We start from the raw sequence: 21600 nt of genomic DNA, 5'->3' as shown, positions 1-21600 counted from the left end.
TCCTCTTAAAGGGAATCTGTCAGCAGGTTTTGCTATGTAATTTGAAGTCAGTATGAGGTAAGGGTTAAAACACAGATTTCAGCAATGCCTCACTTATCAAGCTCTAACTTGCAATGATTATTTTAGCACCAGGAGCTTATCATTACTGGGAAACTGCAGGGCGTGCCTCCCGCTCCTGCTCCGCCTCCTTCTGTGATAAACAGCTTACTGTCTATGGACAATATACATACAGATCCTGGTGTGGGTGAGGTTAGCTTTCTCAGTTCTGCTTCATGCTAAATCTAAAAACTCTGATTGTGTCAGAACCGCTGCGTCCAGTAATCTAAGTGATGCATCATTGGCTTCAGGGTCTTTTGCTTACATTAGGCTGCTCTCAGATGAGGTAGCAACAACCTGCTGACAGATTCCTTTTTTATATATTGCAGTCATCATAGATAATAAAATCCAAGACTGTTAGAGTTGGAAGGGACCTCCAGGATCATCGTGTCCAACCCCCTGCTCAATGCAGGACTCACTAAATCATCTCAGACAGATGTCTGTCCAGCCTATGTTTGAAGACTTCCATTGAAGGAGAACTCACCACCTCTCGTGGCAGCCTGTTCCACTCACTGATCACCCTCACTGTTCAAAAGCTTTTTCTAATATCTAATCTGTGTCTCCTCCCATTCAGTTTCATCCCATTGCTTCTAGTCTTTCCTTATGCAAATGAGAATAAAGATGATCCTTCTACAATGTGACAGCCCTTGAGATATTTGTAGACAGCTATTAAGTCTCCTCTCAGTCTTCTTTTTTTGCAAGCTAAACATTCCCAAATCCTCTAATCGTTTCACATAGGACATATGTAGCACTGTGTTGAAGAATTAGATGGGTACAAAGGCAAAATGAGCAATTGTTAGTACACAGTGCTGTATAGTATGATGATTGCAATATAATAAGAGGATAAAGACTTTGATGGGAGGAGTGCTTCTTTAAAGCACCACTCCAGCATTTTCTTTTTTATTGTACTGATGGAGTGGTGCTTTAAATGTAATTTGCCTGCCCCCTGTCTCATACTTACCTGCCACCACCTTCATCCTTTTCCAAGGTCGCCCCCCCAGGCGAAAAGTGACCTGCTGGCAGCTCCAGAGAGGTCACTTTTCAATAAATCTTTGTAAGAACTGGGGCAGAGGGCTTACATTTCAAGCGTCACTCTAGAGCTGGAAAAACATGTTGGAGTGGTGCTTTAAGGGTTAATCAGAGAAAAATAAACAAGTTATCCCGTATCAGCTGGGAATAGCTTATGGAGTCGATCCCCTGCGAACCTTAGCTAAACCCACGATCGAAGCTGTGGAACTCCGAGAATAGTGCTTTGTAGCAGAGATGCGCATGCTCGACTTTACCTCATTGTCTTTGGGACTACTAGAGAAAACTGAGTATAGTGCTTGGCTTTCTCCATCAGTCCCAAAAACAATGAATGGAGCTGAGGTCGGGCATGCGGGCCTCCACCCCATTAAGAATGAGACACCAAAAGTTCTAAAGTCCCGATCTCGGGATCTATCTGGTCCCAGCAGTCAGTCCCCCCGTGATCAGCCAGTTATATATTATCCTTCGAAAAGGTGATAAATATTTTTGGAGAGAATGACCCTTTAAGGAGTTACTTGTCAAAAGCCTAGATTCACACTAGCAATCTGAATCGTGAAAGAAACAGTGTCGTCAGATGACAGTCTCCGGTGTGAATGGTGCCAAAACAGATCACAATGGGTACTCCAGCTGGCATTCTCTACAATCTGAAATTGTATGTGGGAAAACCTGACAATTACTCTTAAGTTTTTCTGCAGCGCCATCATAGGAGGAACTAAGTATTACACATGTAGTTAAATGGGTTTTCTGTATTATCCAGGACAAAATAGGTCACACTCTTTGTAGCTGAGCTGAACAGTGGGCCCCCTTTATTAACCCATTGCCTGTGAGCAGATACTGTCTGATAGCGATTCAAATGGTAAGGCTACTTTCACACATCAGGTTTTCGGCGTCAGGCGCGATCCGGCGTCGTGCCGGAACGCCGGATCCGGCAAATGTTTAGTAAAACCGGATGTGACGGATCCGGTTTTCTGCCGGATCCGTCTTTTTCTTGACAGACAAAACCGGATCCGTCTCATCCGGTTCATCCGTTTTTCTATCCGTTTTTCGACGGATTACGCCGGATCCGGTTTTTAAAATTGACCCTTGTGGCCTTCCGAACGGGATTGGCTACTGGAAAACTAGATATAGCATGTTCCTACAGCCCTTCTTTGACAGGTTGTAGAGGAGAAAGTGCAGGTTGGAGAGAAGAGCAAGTTACTGGCGAAGATGGATGTTGTCATTGGAAATATTTTGAAGAATTTGGCGGATTTTACAGCGGAGGCGAATCGTTTGAGGGTGATTGTTCTGGAGAAGGAGAGAGCGAGACAGCAGCGCATCAGGCATCGTAGACGACGTTTGTGGATCCACCCCATCACAGCCAAGAGAATGACGCGTGGGGTCTATTCTACACTATGCATGGACCTTCGACGAAACCCGGATAAATTTTTTGGATATGTTAGGATGAAAATGGAGAATTTTGATTACTTGGTGGAGCGCATTGCACACCTCATAAGAAAAGCGGACACCTATTGCCGCTTCTCTGTTTCACCCGCAGAGCGTCTGATGGTGACTTTAAGGTAAGCCACATTTATTGGATATGATCGCATCAGAGCACACTTTCACTGCAATCTTGTTGGTGGTAGTTTGTATCTCCAAGTGTTATAGCTCAGTTTTGGTATGTAATGCTGTGATTTAAAACTAATTTATTGTTTTTTAATTCCCCACAGATTTCTTGCAACTGGAGAATCCCTTTCGTCACTGCATTTCCAGTACAGACTCGGGATTTCCACCATATCTGGAATTGTGAAGTACACATGCCGTGCACTGTGGGACTCCTTAGCTGAAGAGTTTTTACCAGAGCCCACAACAGAGAGGTGGATTGAAATTGCTGACAAGTTTCAACAGATATGTCAGTTTCCAAACTGCTTGGGCGCTGTGGACGGGAAACATATCCGCATTGTAAAGCCAGCTGGATCGGGATCGGAATATTTCAATTACAAGAAATATTTTTCAATTGTCCTCATGGCCATCGCTGACGCGGAATACAAATTTATTGCGGTTGATATTGGGGCCTATGGCCGCTCCAATGACTCTCAAGTTTTCAAACTGTCTGCCATGGGGCGTAAACTGTATGGAAACACCTTCCAGTTCCCACCACCTAGACCGCTGCCGCAAACATCTGGTCCACCTATGCCATTTGTCTGTGTAGGGGATGAAGCCTTCCAGCTGTCAGAACACCTTTTGAAACCGTACTCTAGCAGAGGATTGACAAGACCAAAACGCATTTTTAATTACCGCCTCACAAGAGCAAGAAGAATGGTTGAATGTACCTTTGGTATTCTGACAGCCAAATGGCGGGTCCTATTGACTGCGATCAACCTCAAGACAGAAACTGTGGACGAGGTGATCAAAGCGTGCGTGGTACTCCACAATTTTGTTATCTGCAAGGAACCCATTTCCATTGAGGACACCTCTGAAGAAACCACCTTGCAAGATTACCATGACATTACCACTAGAAGTTCTGTGACGGTTTCAGTAATGAGGGACAATTTTGCACTATACTTTATGTCACCTCAAGGCAGAGTACACTGGCAGGATGACAGAGTGTGAAAGATTTGTGCCCTAACCAAACTTGTGTACCTTCTGTACCAACAGTATATACCTTTGCCAACCAAAGTTGGCTATCTTGTCATGGTCTCTATTTTTAGCTTTAGGCCACAGGTGTGTACCTGGTTGTGTTTTATGCAAAGTATTTCACCTTTTAACAAAAGTTGTGTACATTGTTAGGAAATCACCAACAATAAACACAACTTTTTAGGTGAAATACTTTGCTTCAAACACAACCAGGAACACAACTGTGGCAAAAAGCTAAAATTTACCCACAGTTATATACCTAGTTTTGAATACCATTTCACCTTTTAAATACCCTGTATTTAACCTTTTTCGCCGCAGAAAGAAATGACAGACAACCAGTGTAAAATAATTTAACTTTTATTGAAAAATGTTTTTTTTAGTAAACTTTTTTAAAATTTTAATAAACTTGTTTAATAAAACTTTGAAACTATAAAACTGAAACCATAAAACTGGTCATTTTTATTTAAATACACACATTATAATTCTGTGTAGTGTGTGGTGGAAATACTGCTGTAGGGGCTGCGGGACACTTCGACACTGGGAGTGTGGAGAGAGGACTGGGATCGTGGTTGGGAAGGAACAGTTAGAGGTGAAGGTGTGGAAAAAACTACAGAATGGGTGGACATGTGGGAAGCAGAAGAGGTGGTGGGTGGTGGAGTGGAGGGTTGGGCAGGGACTGTAGGAGCAGATGATGTTGATGGCAAGTTGTATGGGGAAGGAGTTTGGTACGGGGCAGGTTGCTGGAAGTGGGGAGATGTCTGGTACGGGGCAGGTTGCTGGAAGTGGGGAGATGTCTGGTACGGGGCAGGTTGCTGGAAGTGGGGAGATGTCTGGTACGGGGCAGGTTGCTGGAAGTGGGGAGATGTCTGGTACTGGGGAGGTTGCTGGTACTGGGGAGTTTGCAGGTACTGTGGAGGTTGCTGGTACTGGTGAGGTTGCTGGTGCTGGGGAGGTTGCTGGTGCTGGGGAGGTGGATGGTGCTGGGGAGGTGGATGGTGCTGGGGAGGTGGATGGTATGTAATAGGAGGGGGAGGATGGAAAGTGGCTGGAGGTGGATGGTATGTAATAGGAGGGGGAGGATGGAAAGTGGCTGGAGGGGGTGTAGATGTAATAGGAGGGGGAGGATGGAAAGTGGCTGGAGGGGGTGTAGATGTAATAGGAGGGGGAGGATGGAAAGTGGCTGGAGGGGGTGCAGGTGGAGGAACTACTGTGGTGGGAGGAGGAGGAGGTTGGGAGGTAACTTGCTGGAGAGCAGCGTGGCATGAATGCATTACATGCATCTGCTGGGCAGGAGAGAGCGTTTCCATGCGCTCCACAACAGACCTGAAAAAGGTGTGGTTTGGTGAAGATCTTGCTTCTGAATGCATGGTTTGCAGAAGTGTCTTCACCTCCAGAATGCTGGAGTGGATCTGCTGATAGCCTGCGGAGATTTGCTCTGACAAGACTTTTAGACAGTTCTGGAAAGATGCATTCAGATGCAAGAACTCTGGCGCATAAGTCTTTTCCTGACCCCTCTGCCGCTGCCGCCCAGTACCCGCAGGTGTACTAGAGGTGGCAGGGGCAGAAGGGTGGGGTAAAGGGAAAGCGATCTCCTCACCAGCAGCTTCATGTAATGTAGGCGGCCACGATGCTCCTGTGCTGGTGGATGGGACAGATGGGTCGAATGTGTTGGAAGGCTGGGAAGGTGCAGATGTACCGGGGCGGTCGAAGTGTCCCTCGGTGCCGGTCTCCTCAGGGATCGCCTCAGAAGGGTCCAATCGTGCCGGCTCCCGAGTGCTGCTCACCGTGCTGTGGAATAAAGAGAAAAAAAAACAATTAAAATACTGACATGGTATGGCCCTGGCTGAAAAAAAAATTAACATCTAACATTTTTTTTCACATGTGGTGTGTAATATTTACCTTCTGGTGACCATTGTTTCCCAGAGGAACGACAGGGCTTCTGCGTACTTGTACTTGCTCCTGCGTCCTCCAGATCCACTCGGGGCCCGCATCTCTTTATTGAACTCCTTCTTGAAACGATCTCTCACAGACCGCCACCGATTCACAATTCTGTTCCCTGAAACGAGAAAGGAGTGGTTAGTATACAACATCAGTGTTTCCCAAACTCCAGTCCTCATGGTCCCCAGGGGTCATGTTTTCAGGATTTCCATAGTAAATAGAAATCCTGAACACATGATCCGTGGGGACCACGAGGACTGGAGTTCGGGAAACACTGGTTTACATCAAGCAACCGGTACTGTATATACTTACGCTCTTTAATCTGGGCCCGAGCTTCGAGGTCCTCCCAGCGGCCCACAAGGAGCGAACAGATTTCCTCCCAGAGTCGTCGGGTAACGATCAGGTCAGCGTGGCGGCGGTCAGCCATATTCCAGAGCGGCTCCCTTTCTCTGACGAGATCGATGAGGCGGTCCACATCAATCCCTCCATCCTCACCGTCAGAGTCGGGAGCACGCTGTGAAGGCTGTTAAAGAAAAAGACAAAAATAACATAATTAGCCTCCACAAAAGAAATGAAATAAAAAGTGCAAAAAAACAAAGCAAAAATATTTATACTTACACGCTGGTGACTGCCGCGTTGCTGTCGCCGACGACCCTGGGAGGCACTGCGAGGACCTCTTGGCCAAGCACCAGATTGGGAAGACTAGAGAAGAAAACAAAAAATGTTATGTCTTTGGATGTAGGCATTTGTTTGCTGTGTGTGGTCTGCAGAACATTGTTTTCTATGTGTTGTGTGTAGTGTGATGTTGTGTTTCTGCGTTTGATGCAAAAAACTTACCAATTGTGAGCCCACTCCAGGTGTCTGTCCACCCTTCCTTCTTCTTCTGGGAGCTCCTCTTCATCTTGTGATTCCTGTTTTGAAATAAAAGGCCATGAATAGACATATATTACAGAGAAGATGGATTTTGGAAATAAAAACTTACCGTCAAACGCTGACGATGCGAGGGAGGGCTCCCAGAAGATGATGTGCTGTCTTCCTGGTGGCCACACTCCATGCCTGTGGGTGGTGTTCCAGCTGCTGCCATTGCTGCTGCTGCTGCTGCATCTATTGGGCGGCTGTTGAATAAAGAGAAACAAAGGGCCAATGAATATCTTGATATTCAATAGCCCTAGTTTGGAGGAATGGGTGATTTGATAATTACCGTCTCTCATCTGCTGCTGGACTCCCCTCCCGTTGTTCAGCATGCTGCTCCAATTGGGGTGGTGCTGATGGTGCTGCTGCAGATGTCTCCTGCCTTCTCCTGCGCCTGGTTGCTGTCTTGGGTGGCATGTTGGGTGTGGCTGTGGGTCCCACTGTCTTGCTTTTATATATGTCTTGTGGGCAGAGCTACTGAGCATGCTCAGACCAAAAAACCGGATCCGGCGCATTGCGGCGCTCATAGGCTTTCATTGTGTGAAAAAGCGTTTCCGGCTTTTTCGCCGGAGACAAAAAACGTTACAGTAGACGTTTTTTCCAGACGCCGGATCGCGACACATTGCGACACATTGCCGGATCCGGAGAAAACCGGATGAAACGCATGGCCATCCGGCGCGATCCGGCGCAAATGCAAGTCAATGGGGGGGAAACCGGATCCGGCATTGCATTTCGCTGGATCCGGTTTCTGTCAAAAGCGCCGGATCGCGCCTGACGGCGAAAACCTGATGTGTGAAAGAGGCCTAAGCGAGAGCAATTAAAAGGGGTATTCCCATCTCCAAGATCATATCCCAATATGTACAAAATGTACCGTAATAATGATATCAAATACCTGCAATTAGAAATCTAGTATACACTGCGTGCAGAATGAGTATTTTGATCACATCATCCTTTTTATACATGTTGTCCTATTGCAATCTGTATAGGCTTGATCCAACTGCCAATTATGTAAATCAGGTGATTTGCATCTCTGTAATGAGGAGGGGTGTGGTCTAATGACATCAACACCCTATATAAGGTGTGCTTAATTATTAGGCAACTTCCTTTCCTTTGACAAAATGGGTCAGAAGAGAGATTTGACGGACTCTGAAAAGTCAAAAATTGTGAGATGTCTTGAAGAGGGATGCAGCAGTCTTGAAATTGCCAAACTTTTGAAGCGTGATCACCGAATAATCAAGCGTTTCATGGCAAATATCCAACAGGGTTGCAAAAAGCGTGTTGATAAAAAAATGCGTAAAATAACTGCCCATGAATTGAGGAAAATCAAGCGTGAAGCTGTCAAGATGCCATTTGCCCCCAGTTTTGCCATATTTCAGAGCTGCAACGTTACTGGAGTATCAAAAAGCACAAGGTGTGCCATACTCAGGGACATGGTCAAGGTAAGGAAGGCTGAAAAACGACCACCTTTCAACAAGAAACATAAGATAAAACGTCAAGACTGGGCCAAGAAATATGTTAAGACAAATTTTTGTAAGGTTTTATGGACCGATGAAATGAGAGTGACTCTTGATGGGCCTGATGGATGGGCCCGAGGTTGGATCAGTAAAGGCCAGAGAGCTCCACTCTGACTCAGACGCCAGCAAGGTGGAGGTGGGGTACTGGTATGGGCTGGTATCATCAAAGATGAACTTGTGGGACCTTTTCGGGTTGAGGATGGAGTGAAGCTCAACTCCCAGATCTAGTGCCAGTTTCTCGAAGACATCTTCTTCAAGCAGTGGTACAGGAAGAAGTCGGTGTCGTTCAAGAAAAACATGATTTTCATGCAGGACAATGCTCCATCACATGCATCCAAATACTCCACAGCGTGGCTGCCCAGTAACGGTCTAAAAGAAGAAAAAATAATGACATGGCCCCCTTGTTCACCTGATCTGAACCCCATAGAGAACCTGTAGTCCCTCATAATATGTGAGATCTACAGGGAGGGAAAACAGTACACCTCTCCGAACAGTGGCTGGAGGCTGTGGTGGCTGCTGCACACAATGTAAACAGATCAAGCAACTGACAGAATCTATGGATGGAAGGCTTTTGAGTGTCATCATAAAGAAAGGTGGCTATATTGGTCACTGATTTTTTTTGTTTGTTTTTGAATGTCAGAAATGTTTATTTCTAAATTTCGTGTTGTTATATTGGTTTACCTGGTGAAAATAAACAAGTGAGATAGATATATATTTGTTTTTTATTAAGTTGCCTAATAAATCTGCACAGTAATAGTTACCTGCACAAACAGATATCCTCCTAAGATAGCCAAATCTAAAAAAAAAACCACTCCAATTTCCAAAAATATTAAGCTTTGATATTTATGAGTCTTTCGGGTTGATTGAGAACATAGTTGTTGTTCAATAATAAAAATAATCCTCTCAAATACAACTTGCCTAATAATTCTGCACGCAGTGTAGTTCTCCTGATTCTCTACATCACAAACTCCATATGCAATTATTGCAGTAGCTTAGGCTGGTTTCACATTTGCGCTTTAGAGCGCTGCGATGGCCTGCGCACGGCCGTGCGCTGAACGCAGCATGTTGCATTTCGGCGCGCACGGCGCACCTTCAAAGGTGCGCAGCGTGCGGCAAAATCCTGCTAGTGCACGGCCAGCGCAGGATCTGCGCACCCTATGCTAAAGATAGGGTGCGCAGATCGCAAGCGCCCATGTGCGCTAGTAGGTGGCGATGACCGGATGGGACGGGCAGGGAGCCGGGAGGGGGCGGGGCTTAGCGGCGGCCGTGCGAAGGCCGTCGCAGCGCTATAAGGCGCAAATGTGAAACCGGCCTTAGGAATCCATGGTTATGACCACATCTAGTCAAGAGGAAGATGCTTCTTATTGCATTTCTCTTTCGATTTTTAGCGACTTGTCTGTTTCCTGGGAGCTTTTGCTGCAATTGTGGCCACCAGTTGTTTTTTTCCTTTAGTGTTTTCCCAGCAATTTTTGGGTGGCTTTTTTAACTCCTCTCTGCCATTGGATGTACTATTTCGTCCCTGTTAGGTTATCCTCTTTTTACTAGCACTTGCTTTTTTCTGTTACTTTTTTACAGCAGAGTATTTTTATACATTTGTTTTACTGTGCTTTTCTGTGTTTCCGTCTTCTGGTGGTGTGAACACTGTCCTACAGACTTCTTCACTGTGTGCATGGCCCATGTGTTTGTATTCAATTGGTTTCTTGTTTTTGCAAAATTAGGGAGGTTTCCACCCCTCCCTTGTGGGCCATGCACATAAAAACCATCTTCTATAGCGTGTCCACATCGAACATTACTTGTCTGAATCCTGCTCATATACTGTAGGTACTATACACATGATCAGGTTTTTAAATACATCGGTTAGGGAGTGCTCTGATGGGGTTTCCTTGACGTTTGGTAGAGCGGCTTAGTATACATTTTTTGCAAAAAACGTATGAACCAAATACCCTGTTTTGTTATCTTTTTACTAGCACTTGCTATTTACTGTTACTTTTTTACAGCAGAGTACTTCTATACATTTGTTTTACTGTGTTTTTCTGTGTTTCAGTCTTCTGGTGGTGTGAACACTGTCCTACAGACTTGTCACTGTGTGCATGGCCCATGTGTTTGTATTTCGTCCATGTGACCTGGGACTTTATTCCCATGGACGGAATAGTACATCATATGCGATCAGCCACACTCACGGGGGGAGCGTGGCTGATCGCTATTGGGTGTCAGTTGATTCTCACAGCTGACACCCATCACTTTAACCCCTGGCACACTGTGATCAAATATGGCATCAGGAGAAGCATTGGCAGGGAGGGGGCTCCCTGCATGCTTCCCTCAGAACAACACAATGTGATCGCGTTGTTCTGAGTGTCTCCATGGAGACCCCCAGCTCCAAGATGGCCGTGGGGTCCTTCCGGGTCCTGCAGTGAGGTGGTTTGTCAACGGCAAGCCTCCTTCACTGCCTGTCAGATTGCTGATCTGACACAGTACAGTGCAAAGTGTCAGATCAGCGATCTGACTTTTTATAGTAATGTCCCATACTGGGACAATGTAAAAAAGTTTAAAAAAAAATACAGTGTAAAAATTTAAAAAAAAAAAATTCCTAAATAATAAAAAAAATTCCCAATAAATACATTTCTTTATGTAAATTATAAAAGTACAGATATTTAGTATCGCCACATCCGTAATGACCCGGCCTATAAAACTGTCTCACTAGTGAACCCCATAAAAAACAAGGCAAAAAAAATGCTTTATCATCATACCGCCAAACAAAAAGTGGAATAACACGCGATCAAAAAGACGGATATAAATAAACATGGTATCGCTGAAAACATCATCTTGTCCCAAAAAAACGAGCTGCCATACAGCATCATCAGCGAAAAAAAAAAAAAGTTATAGCTCTCAGAATAAAGCGATGCAAAAATAATTATTTTTTATATAAAATAGTTTATATTGTATAAAAGCGTCAAAACATGAAAAAGTGATATAAATGAGGTATCGCTATAATGGTACTGACCCAAAGAATAAAACTGCTTTATCAATTTTACCACACGCGGAATGGTGTAAACGCACTCCCCCAAAATAAATTAATGAATTGCTGGTTTTTGTTCATTATGCCTCCCAAAAATCGTAATAAAAAGCGATCAAAAAATGTCATGTGCACGAACATTGTACCAATAAAAACGTCAACTCATGCTGCAAAAAACAAGACCTCACATGACTTTTTGGGCCAAATTATGAAAAAAATTATAGCTCTCAAAATGTGGTGATGCAAAAACTATTTTTTGCAAAAAGCCTCTTTTAGCATGTGACAGCTGCCACACATAAAAACCCGATATAAATAGTAAATCAAACCCCCTTTATCACACCCTTAGTTAAGGAAAAATAATAAAATAAAAAAATGTATTTATTTCCATTTTCCCATAAGGGTTAGGGTTGGGGCTAAAGTTAGGGTTAGGGCTTGGATTAGGGTTAGGGTTGGGATTAAGGTTAGGGGTGTGTTAGGGTTAGGTTTGTGGTTAGGGTTATGACTAGGGTTAGGATTAAGGTAAGGGGTTTGATGGGGTTAGGGTTGGAGGTAGAATTGAGGGGTTTCCACTGTTTAGGCACATCAGGGGCTCTCCAAACGCGACATGGCATCTGATCTCAATTCGAGCCAATTCTGCGTTGACAAAGTCAAATGGTGTTCCTTCCCTTCCATGCTCTGCTGTGCGCCAAACAGTGGTTTACTCCCACATATAGGGTATCGGCGTACTCAGGACAAAGTGGCCAACAACTTTTCATAAAATATTGGGGGCGAAACGATCATTTTTGTAAAAAAAATTATTTTTTATTTTTACGCTGTACGTTATAAACTTTTGTGAAGCACTTGTGGGTTCAAAATGCTCACTACACATCTAGATAAGTTCTTTAGGGGGTCTAGTTTCCAAAATGATGTCACTAGTGGGGGGTTTCCACTGTTTAAGCACATCAGAGGCTCTCCAAATGCGACATGGCTTTCAATCTCAATTCCAGCCAATTTTGCATTGAAAAGTCAAATGGCGCTCCTTCCCTTCCAAGCTCAGGCATGCACCCAAACAGTGGTTTACCTGCATATATGGGGTATCAGCTTACTCGGAACAAATTGTATAACACTTTTGTGGCCCATTTTCTCCTGTTACCCTTGGTAAAATAAAACAAATTGGATTTGAAATAATTTTTTTGTGAAAAAAGTTAAATGTTCATTTTTTTTTAACCTTCCAAAAATTCCTGTGAAGCACCTGAAGGGTTAATAAACTTCTTGAATGTGGTTTTGAGCACCTTGAGGGGTGCAGTGTTTAGAATGGTGTCATTTTTTTGTATTTTGCATCATATAGACTTCATATGTGATGTGGTCCGTAAAAAACATGGTGGTGTATAAATGAGAAATCACTGGTCAACTTTTAACCCTTATAACTTCCTAACAAAAAAAACCTTGGTTCCAAAATTGTGCTGATGTAAAGTAGACATGTGGGAAATGTGACTTATTAAGTAATTTGTGTGCAATACCTCTGTGATTTAAGGGCATGAAAATTCAAAGTTGAAAAATTGCGAAATTTTCAAAATCTTCGCCAGATTTCCGTTTTTTTCACAAATAAACGCAAGTTATATCAATCAATTTTTACAACTATCATGAAGTAAAATATGTCATGAGTAGTGTTGAGCATTCCGATACCGCAAGTATCGGGTATCGGCCGATACTTGCTGTATCGGAATTCCGATACCGACTTCCGATATTTTTTCAATATCGGAAGTCGGCATCGGAATCGGAAGTTCAAAGTTGATTGACAGCCTGACGTCATCATGATGCGCGGTGTGTGCGCATCATGATGCGCCGTCATTTCGGGCCTTCCGGGGGTATCTGCCGGCCTTCCGGGGGGCTGTGCCGGCCTGCCGGGGGGCTGTGTGGACTGCCCGGGGTCTGTACCGGCCTGCCGGGGGGCTGTGCCGGCCTGCCGGTGGTCTGTGCACCCTGTGGGGTCTGTACCGGCCTGCCGGGGGGCTGTGCCGGCCTGCCGGTGGTCTGTGCACCCTGTGGGGGTCTGTACCGGCCTGCCGGGGGCTGTGCCGGCCTGCCGGTGGTCTGTGCACCCTGTGGGGGGCTGTGCCGGCCTGCCGGGGGGCTGTGCCGGCCTGCCGGGGGGCTGTGCTGATGTCTGGGGGTCTGTGCAAGCATCGTCCGATGGGACTACAAGTCCCATCTGGCGATGCCTGCTACCATGACAGTGATTGACACATTAGCCAATGATGGGACAGTAGTAGTCCCATCATCCGGCTAATGTGTTAAATGTTAAAAAAAAAAAAAAAAAATACTACATACATACTACATGCATGCTACATACGTGCTACATACATACTACATACATACTACATACATACCACATACATAACACATACATAACACATACATACTACATACATACTACATACATACTACATACACTCACTGGCCACTTTATTAGGTACACCTGTCCAACTGTGTGTTAAGACTTAATTTCTAATCAGCCAATCACATGGCGGCAACTCAGTGCATTTAGGCATGTAGACATGGTCAAGACAATCTCCTGCAGTTCAAACCGAGCATCAGTATGGGGAAGAAAGGTGATTTGAGTGCCTTTGAACGTGGCATGATTGTTGGTGCCAGAAGGGCTGGTCTGAGAATTTCAGAAACTGCTGATCTACTGGGATTTTCACGCACAACCATCTCTAGGGTTTACAGAGAATGGTCCGAAAAAGAAAAAAAATCCAGTGAGCGGCAGTTCTGTGGCCGGAAATGCCATGTTGATGCCAGAGGTCAGAGGAGAATGGGCAGACTGGTTCGAGCTGATAGAAAGGCAACAGTGACTCAAATTGCCACCCGTTACAACCAAGGTAGGCAGAAGAGCATCTCTGAACGCACAGTGCGTCGAACTTTGAGGCAGATGGGCTACAGCAGCAGAAGACCACACTGGGTACCACTCCTCTCAGCTAAGAACAGGAAACTGAGGCTACAATTTGCACAAGCTCATCGAAATTGGACAGTAGAAGATTGGAAAAACGTTGCCTGGTCTGATGAGTCTCGATTTCTGCTGCGACATTCAGATGGTAGGGTCAGAATTTGGCGTAAACAACATGAAAGCATGGATCCATCCTGCCTTGTATCAACGGTTCAGGCTGGTGGTGGTGGTGTCATGGTGTGGGGAATTTTTTCTGGGCACTCTTTGGGCCCCTTGGTACCAATTGAGCATCGTTGCAACGCCACAGCCTACCTGAGTATTGTTGCTGACCATGTCCATCCCTTTATGACCACAATGTACCCAACATCTGATGGCTACTTTCAGCAGGATAATGCGCCATGTCATAAAGCTCGAATCATCTCAGATTGGTTTCTTGAACATGACAATGAGTTCACTGTACTCAAATGGCCTCCTCAGTCACCAGATCTCAATCCAATAGAGCATCTTTGGGATGTGGTGGAACGGGAGATTCGCATCAGGGATGTGCAGCCGACAAATCTGCGCCAACTGTGTGATGCCATCATGTCAATATGGTCCAAAATCTCTGAGGAATGCTTCCAGCACCTTGTTGAATCTCTGCCACGAAGAATTGAGGCAGTTCTGAAGGCAAAAGGGGGTCCAACCCCTTACTAGCATGGTGTACCTAATAAAGTGGCCAGTGAGTGTACATGCTACATACATACTACATACATACCACATACATACTACATACATACTACATACATACTACATACATACTACATGCATGCTACATACATACTACATGCATGCTACATACATACTACATACATACTACATACATACCACATACATAACACATACATACTACATACATACTACATACATACTACATACATACTACATGCATGCTACATACATACTACATGCATGCTACATACATACTACATGCATGCTACATACATACTACATGCTACATACATGCTACATACATACTACATACATACTACATGCTACATACATACTACATATATACTACATGCATGCTACATACATACTACATGCTACATACATACTACATATATACTACATACATACTACATACATACTACATGCATGCTACATACATACTACATGCTACATACATACTACATATATACTACATACATACTACATATATACTACATGCATGCTACATACATACTACATGCTACATACATACTACATATATGCTACATACATACTACATATATACTACATGCATGCTACATACATACTGCATGCTACATACATACTACATGCTACATACATACCACATATATACTACATACATACTACATGCATGCTACATGCTACATACATACCACATACATACTACATACATACTACATACATACTACATGCTACATACATACTACATATATACTACATGCATGCTACATACATACTGCATGCTACATGCATGCTACATACATACTACATACATACTACATGCTACATACATACCACATATATACTACATACATACTACATACAATACATTCATACAATACATACATAGACATACAGTACATATAACATAGAGTAACATACTTACCAATACTTGTCACATTGTTCCCCGAAGCCATTGTCTTTTACGGAATAAATATTAACATAACAAACCACAAAAATACTCACCCACGATCCGAAGCAGTCCACGAGTGTGTCCCACGACGATCTTGGGTAGAGAACTGCAGCATCAGCTGTTGCTGCCGTTCTCTACGGGCTGCAGGAATCCAATGACGGAAGTTAGGTATCCTTCCACACTGTATTCCTCCGCCACTTAAAAAAAAAAAGTCCCTAGTCTCACTTTATGCCATTGCTGCGTGGGAATTTCCCACACAACAATGGCATAAAGTGAGACTAGGGACTTTTTTTTTTTTAAGTGGCGGAGGAATACAGTGCGGAAGGATACCTACCTTCCGTCATTGGATTCCTGCAGCCCGTAGAGAACGGCAGCATCATCTGATGCTGCAGTTCTCTACCCAAGATCGTCGTGGGACACACTCGTGGACTGCTTCGGATCGTGGGTGAGTATTTTTGTGGTTTGTTATGTTAATATTTATTCCGGAAAAGACAATGGCTTCGGGGAACAATGTGACAAGTATTGGTAAGTATGTTACTCTATGTTATATGTACTGTATGTCTATGTATGTATTGTATGAATGTATTGTATGTAGTATGTATGTAGTATATATGTGGTATGTACTGTATGTAGCATGTGGTATGTATGTAGTATGTATGTAGCATGCATGTAGTATATATGTAGTATGTATGTAGCATGTAGTATGTATGTAGCATGCATGTAGTATATATGTAGTATGTATGTAGCATGTAGTATGTATGTAGCATGCATGTAGTATATATGTAGTATGTATGTAGCATGTAGTATGTATGTAGTATGTATGCAGTATGTATGTGGTATGTATGTAGCATGTAGCATGCATGTAGTATGTATGTAGTATATATGTGGTATGTATGTAGCATGTAGTATGTATGTAGCATGCAGTATGTATGTAGCATGCATGTAGTATATATGTAGTATGTATGTAGCATATATGTAGTATGTATGTAGCATGTAGTATGTATGTAGCATGCATGTAGTATATATGTAGTATGTATGTAGTATATATGTAGCATGCAGTATGTATGTAGCATGCATGTAGTATATATGTAGTATGTATGTAGCATATATGTAGTATGTATGTAGTATGTATGTAGTATGTATGTAGTATGTATGTAGCATGTAGTATGTATGTAGCATGCATGTAGTATGTATGTATGTAGTATTTTTTTTTTTTTTTTTTTTTTTTTTTTTTTTAACATTTAACACATTAGCCGGATGATGGGACTACTACTGTCCCATCATTGGCTAATGTGTCAATCACTGTCATGGTAGCAGGCATCGCCAGATGGGACTTGTAGTCCCATCGGACGATGCTTGCACAGACCCCCGGACATCAGCACAGCCCCCCGGCAGGCCGGCACAGCCCCCCGGCAGGCCGGCACAGCCCCCCACAGGGTGCACAGACCACCGGCAGGCCGGCACAGCCCCCCGGCAGGCCGGCACAGCCCACCGGAGCCTGCACAGCCCCCCTGGCAGGCCGGCACAGCCCCCCGGCAGGCCGGCACAGACCACCGGAGCCTGCACAGACCCCCTGGCAGGCCGGCACAGCCCCCCGAAAGGCCCGTACAGACCCCAGAGAGGCTGTACAAGGGAAAAACAGGATTTTTCTTATTCCGATACCGGAAGTCCCATAGACTTGAATGGGACTTCCGGTATCGGAATCGGCGATACCGATACTTTTTTTTAAGATCGGCCGATCCATTCCGATCCGATACTTTGAAGTATCGGACGCTATCGCTCAACTCTAGTCATGAGAAAAAAATGTCAGAATGACTGGGAAGCGTTCCAGAGTTATTATCTCCTAACGGGACAGTGGTCAGAATTGTAAAAATTGGCCCGGTTGGGTGGTTAAAGGCACTTCTGGACATTTTTTTAATCTATTTAAAAATTATGAAACCACTGGCGGTTTTGAAGCAAAGTAGCTAGCGAGACTCTCAAAAAGATGCCTTGTCGTCTTCTGGTTGCCTTTTGAACCTTCCCATTGACTTGTGCATTACAAGTACAGAGTGTTTTCAGAGAAAAAATGCCTGGAGAACAGTCAGCTTAATTCTTTTAACTGTGTAAGGGAAGTGGACTGACATACGGACCTGTTTGCAGCAGGAAGGGTTAATGTACAGTGTGCTGGACATGGACTGCTGTATATGAAGGTGGGAGACAGCTAGACAGAGGAGAAGGATGTTGAAGTACAGGGTTTTTGCCACTAGGGGGAGACCAAGGACAGAAGAAATGAAGGAAGGTGTAGTACTGCAGTTTGGCCACAAGATGGGAGCAGGGAGCAGTGAGAGCAGGGCTTAACATCAGCTTATGGCTACGAAACCGCAAAGTCATGGGGCAGGGTTACAGGAGCTCTACGGGGAATTCCCAGGGAGGGGATATATAAAGTTGGAGAGAGTTCCAGAAAGTCAGTCCAGGGAGAAGAGCTCAGGAGTGAAGAAGACTGGAGGGAGAGGCAGGACAAGAAGAAGCTCCAGGCAGGACTAGTGAGGGAGACAGTCAGGGGGGGTGGCCCTGACAGGAGAGTTGCAGGACAGAGAGAGCCCGGGAGGTACCAGAGACAGATGGACTCAGACGGGTTAAGGGCTGTGGTGGTAGGCCTAGGGCAGCCACAGTGAAAGAGCTGCGAGGGACGTCATTCAGGAAGACAGAAGAATAGGGAAAGGTACCCGGGCCTGTGTGCGGAGCTCGTTGTGCAGCAGCTGTGTGGTGCTGCGGTCGTCGAGAGGACGGCCAATAAAGAGGACCTGTTGGATGCACTTCAGTCTCTGTCTCAGTCTGTTCGCCGTGGCTAAAGGGACCACCCCCCCAGTCGGCACACCTACCTACAACTGTTCGGTGTCTTTGCAAACCGGAAGTGCTTAAAACTCACTCAGTAGACTGAACTTAAGCACAACAAGTCGTTTTTACATACAGATGCATACGATCATTCTTTTGACTGTTTGTTAGCCCTTTTTTTAGGCGGATTTCAGAGTGGATTGGCCTTAAAATAACGTTGTTTGCATATGTCACATTGAGTCATAATTAGATTGTGTTTTTACATATCAGCCAATCAGAAGAAGCAGAGCTGCAATCGGGAGGCTGGGAACATCAGACTGGACCAATGATGAGACAGGAGGCGTGTCTCAGACTCACTGCGGTGCAGCCTTAATTCTCCATAATGGAGATAATGAAGAACCACGAACAACCAGATAGCAAGCCATTTCCAAATTTCTGTAATAATGGAGCAGGTCACGAAAATATCATATACCTACCGTAAATTTTGATGAGCATACTCTGCCGAGGTGGCCTTATTAATAACCACCTCTCCTTGAAATTAACTCTGATTGAGTTGTAAGTGTGGGGTCAAGTATCTGAGAGCCAGCTCATAAGTCCATATGCTCTAAGCAGAGTTGTAGCAATAGTGGGTGCAGAGGAAGCTCCTCTGCTAAATATCAATAAATCATGTTATTCACATAGTATGATAACAACAACAATGTTTTAATTCTTGTATTTATTCATTTATTTTTTTTTTGTTTTTAGGGGAATCACTGGATCATTCTTAGCGGCTGCTGTAATTGGATGGTGCAGTTTTTCAGCTTCAAAAATATTCATTACTACATTGGCAATGGAAGGACAGCAGCTCCTTGTGGCATATCCTTGTGCCTTGCTTTATGGACTTTTTGCATTGCTAACTGTATTTTAAAATATGCGTATATCATTGGATCCAGACACTGACACCCTTGCACCCCATCTGATCTCTGTGTATACAGTATAACATCCCCCCTCCATGGTATGCAGTAAAGTAATGCTGAACCATATTATCTGTCAATCTAATGTTGTTAGAGACTTTAATGGGGGTGAAAAAGGAATACTTTAGGTTTTGTGGTCTAAGTATCTGAAGTTCTCACACTAATTAATTCTAAAGCTTATTTTGAAATAATTCTTAAAGAAAAGAACAGGTCACTAAGCCTCATTACTGATGTCTAGTCTGTCAGTCTACACTTTCTTACAAGGTTGAATTATGAATCAAAAATATGTTATATTAATAATTGATTAACAAAGATTTTAATTGAAATATAGCACTGAATCGTGCATGCCAATGATGTATATGTGTTTTCCATGTGCGTAATTACCAAAGTACCAGGCATGGAAATTAGTACAGAGCCCAGGAGATATACAAGTCTGCAGAGACTTAACTTATTGTAACTGGGCAACCCATATATCACCTATCCATAGGATAGGTGATAATTGACTGATTGATGGGAGTCCCAGAGGTTGGACCCCCACAAATGAACACCTATTCTGTGGATAAGTTATAACCTTTGTTATAACCTGTGGCAATATGTTATAACCTGTGGCAGATCAGCTCACTCGACTGTACATGGAGGTAGACATGGGAACAATGCGGCTTTAAGACCTTCCTTTGGTTTATTATGGACAGCATAAACCAAAGCATAGTAAAACACAATTACAGCCCTCTGGTCAAACAAGTAAACAAAACAAAAATGGAAGCAGAAAGCACAGTCCTTCTAAGAGCAGGGTTCATTACGCTCACCGATAGCAGAACACACACGGTTCTGTTTGGTTCCAGCATAAAAACTTCTCTGGTGTGTTCCTCTCCAGACACTGAACACTGCTGCCTTTGGAGGTCAGCTACTTAAGCCCCAGACCACACCCTGGGGTGGAGATAAGGTGGACATCCTCCCACCCGCTCTATGGATATCCACATAAAAGCAAGCCCATTATGCAAATTAGCTTAATCCCTCACTACACTTAGTGTGCTGGAGGAAAAACTCTGGGTTTTATATCACTGACGCCATAAGCCATAGTGAAACATATCTCCCCTCCAGCACTTTACCAGTGACTTTGTCACACTTGTTTGTCTCTTTCCCTGTGGAATACCATCTGCAGTGATGAGGCTAGTGTCCTTGCCGGCCAGTGCACTAGCCAGGGTTAGTAGAGGTGACAGTCAGGGACTAGGCACGTGACGACAGGGGGGGGAGGATCCGCATAGAATGTTAGGGAAGCTTTGGGACAGGCACAGGTTGGTGTTAGGAGGTATCATATCCTCTGCTCCCGATCATTAGGGCCTTACTCTCCTTTTTCCATCCTGTTGTATTTATATGCTGTGTCATCTGTCGGACATACCCATGTCCAAGCGTGACACGTGTATAGTCATACAGGGATGACTGTCATTTACTGAGTAGGACTGACCACTGGACTCATATGCATATAAACACTAGTGATTTCAATGAATAAAATGTAAGATCAGCTCCTCCGGTTCTATAACATCCAGCCTGTAGATGAGATACCATTTTCAATATGATAGGTTACCTTTAACTCTGCATCAGGTGCAACAGGCCTGACAGGCACAGCTCACACATTTTTGTTTCTCCCTTCTCTCCAAATTTGGCAGGGGACCCCATCCCTCCCTGTACTTTGCTATCTTTAGGTGCTGTCACGACTGTGTTATCAGGTATCCCGGGACCAGGGGCTCCTTCCCTGTCTCTGTTGCTAGGGGTGCCCTAGCTTGCCCTGTTCCCCAAATAACTTCTGATGGTGAAGATGCTGGGGCCACATACCTTGCCTTAGCTCCTGAAGATGCCCTCAGTCAGTAACCTTCCCCTACCCAGGGAAAAGGGGAATAGTAGTGTAATACACAAACCAGACTAGCAAGGTAATACAAGCGGGATAAAGGAAAATACCAACATACTCACACAAACAACAAAGGTAAACATCATGGATTGGAGGATGGGGTAAAACCAAAGTAGGAGACGAAGCAGATTAGCACACACCCAAAATCTCGCAACAGTTTCAGATAAATCCATAAAACACGTTCTCAAACAACTACAACAAACCACTACCTGTTAACCATGCAGCATAAGCTACTCTGGCAATAAAT

The 21600-nt window shown here is 44.2% G+C and overlaps 1 protein-coding gene across 1 annotated transcript in view; it reads left to right on the top strand.

Annotated features, from left to right (window-relative positions):
- Positions 1-19596, top strand: part of YIPF7 (Yip1 domain family member 7) — a 104889-nt gene extending 85293 nt beyond the window's left edge. Inside the window, exon 4 of the mRNA XM_073583441.1 lies at positions 19239-19596. Within this exon, the coding sequence (XP_073439542.1) occupies positions 19239-19401 (163 nt within the window). The 3' untranslated portion in view covers positions 19402-19596. The remainder of the gene's footprint in view (positions 1-19238) is intronic.
- Positions 19597-21600: the final 2004 nt, after the last annotated feature.

Source organism: Dendrobates tinctorius, unplaced genomic scaffold (genome assembly GCF_039654945.1).
Source record: "Dendrobates tinctorius isolate UK_male_01 unplaced genomic scaffold, ASM3965494v1 ptg000079l, whole genome shotgun sequence".
Taxonomy (NCBI): domain Eukaryota; kingdom Metazoa; phylum Chordata; class Amphibia; order Anura; family Dendrobatidae; genus Dendrobates; species Dendrobates tinctorius.
Note: the sequence above shows the minus strand (reverse complement) of the source record. Positions and strands in the feature narration are given on the sequence as shown.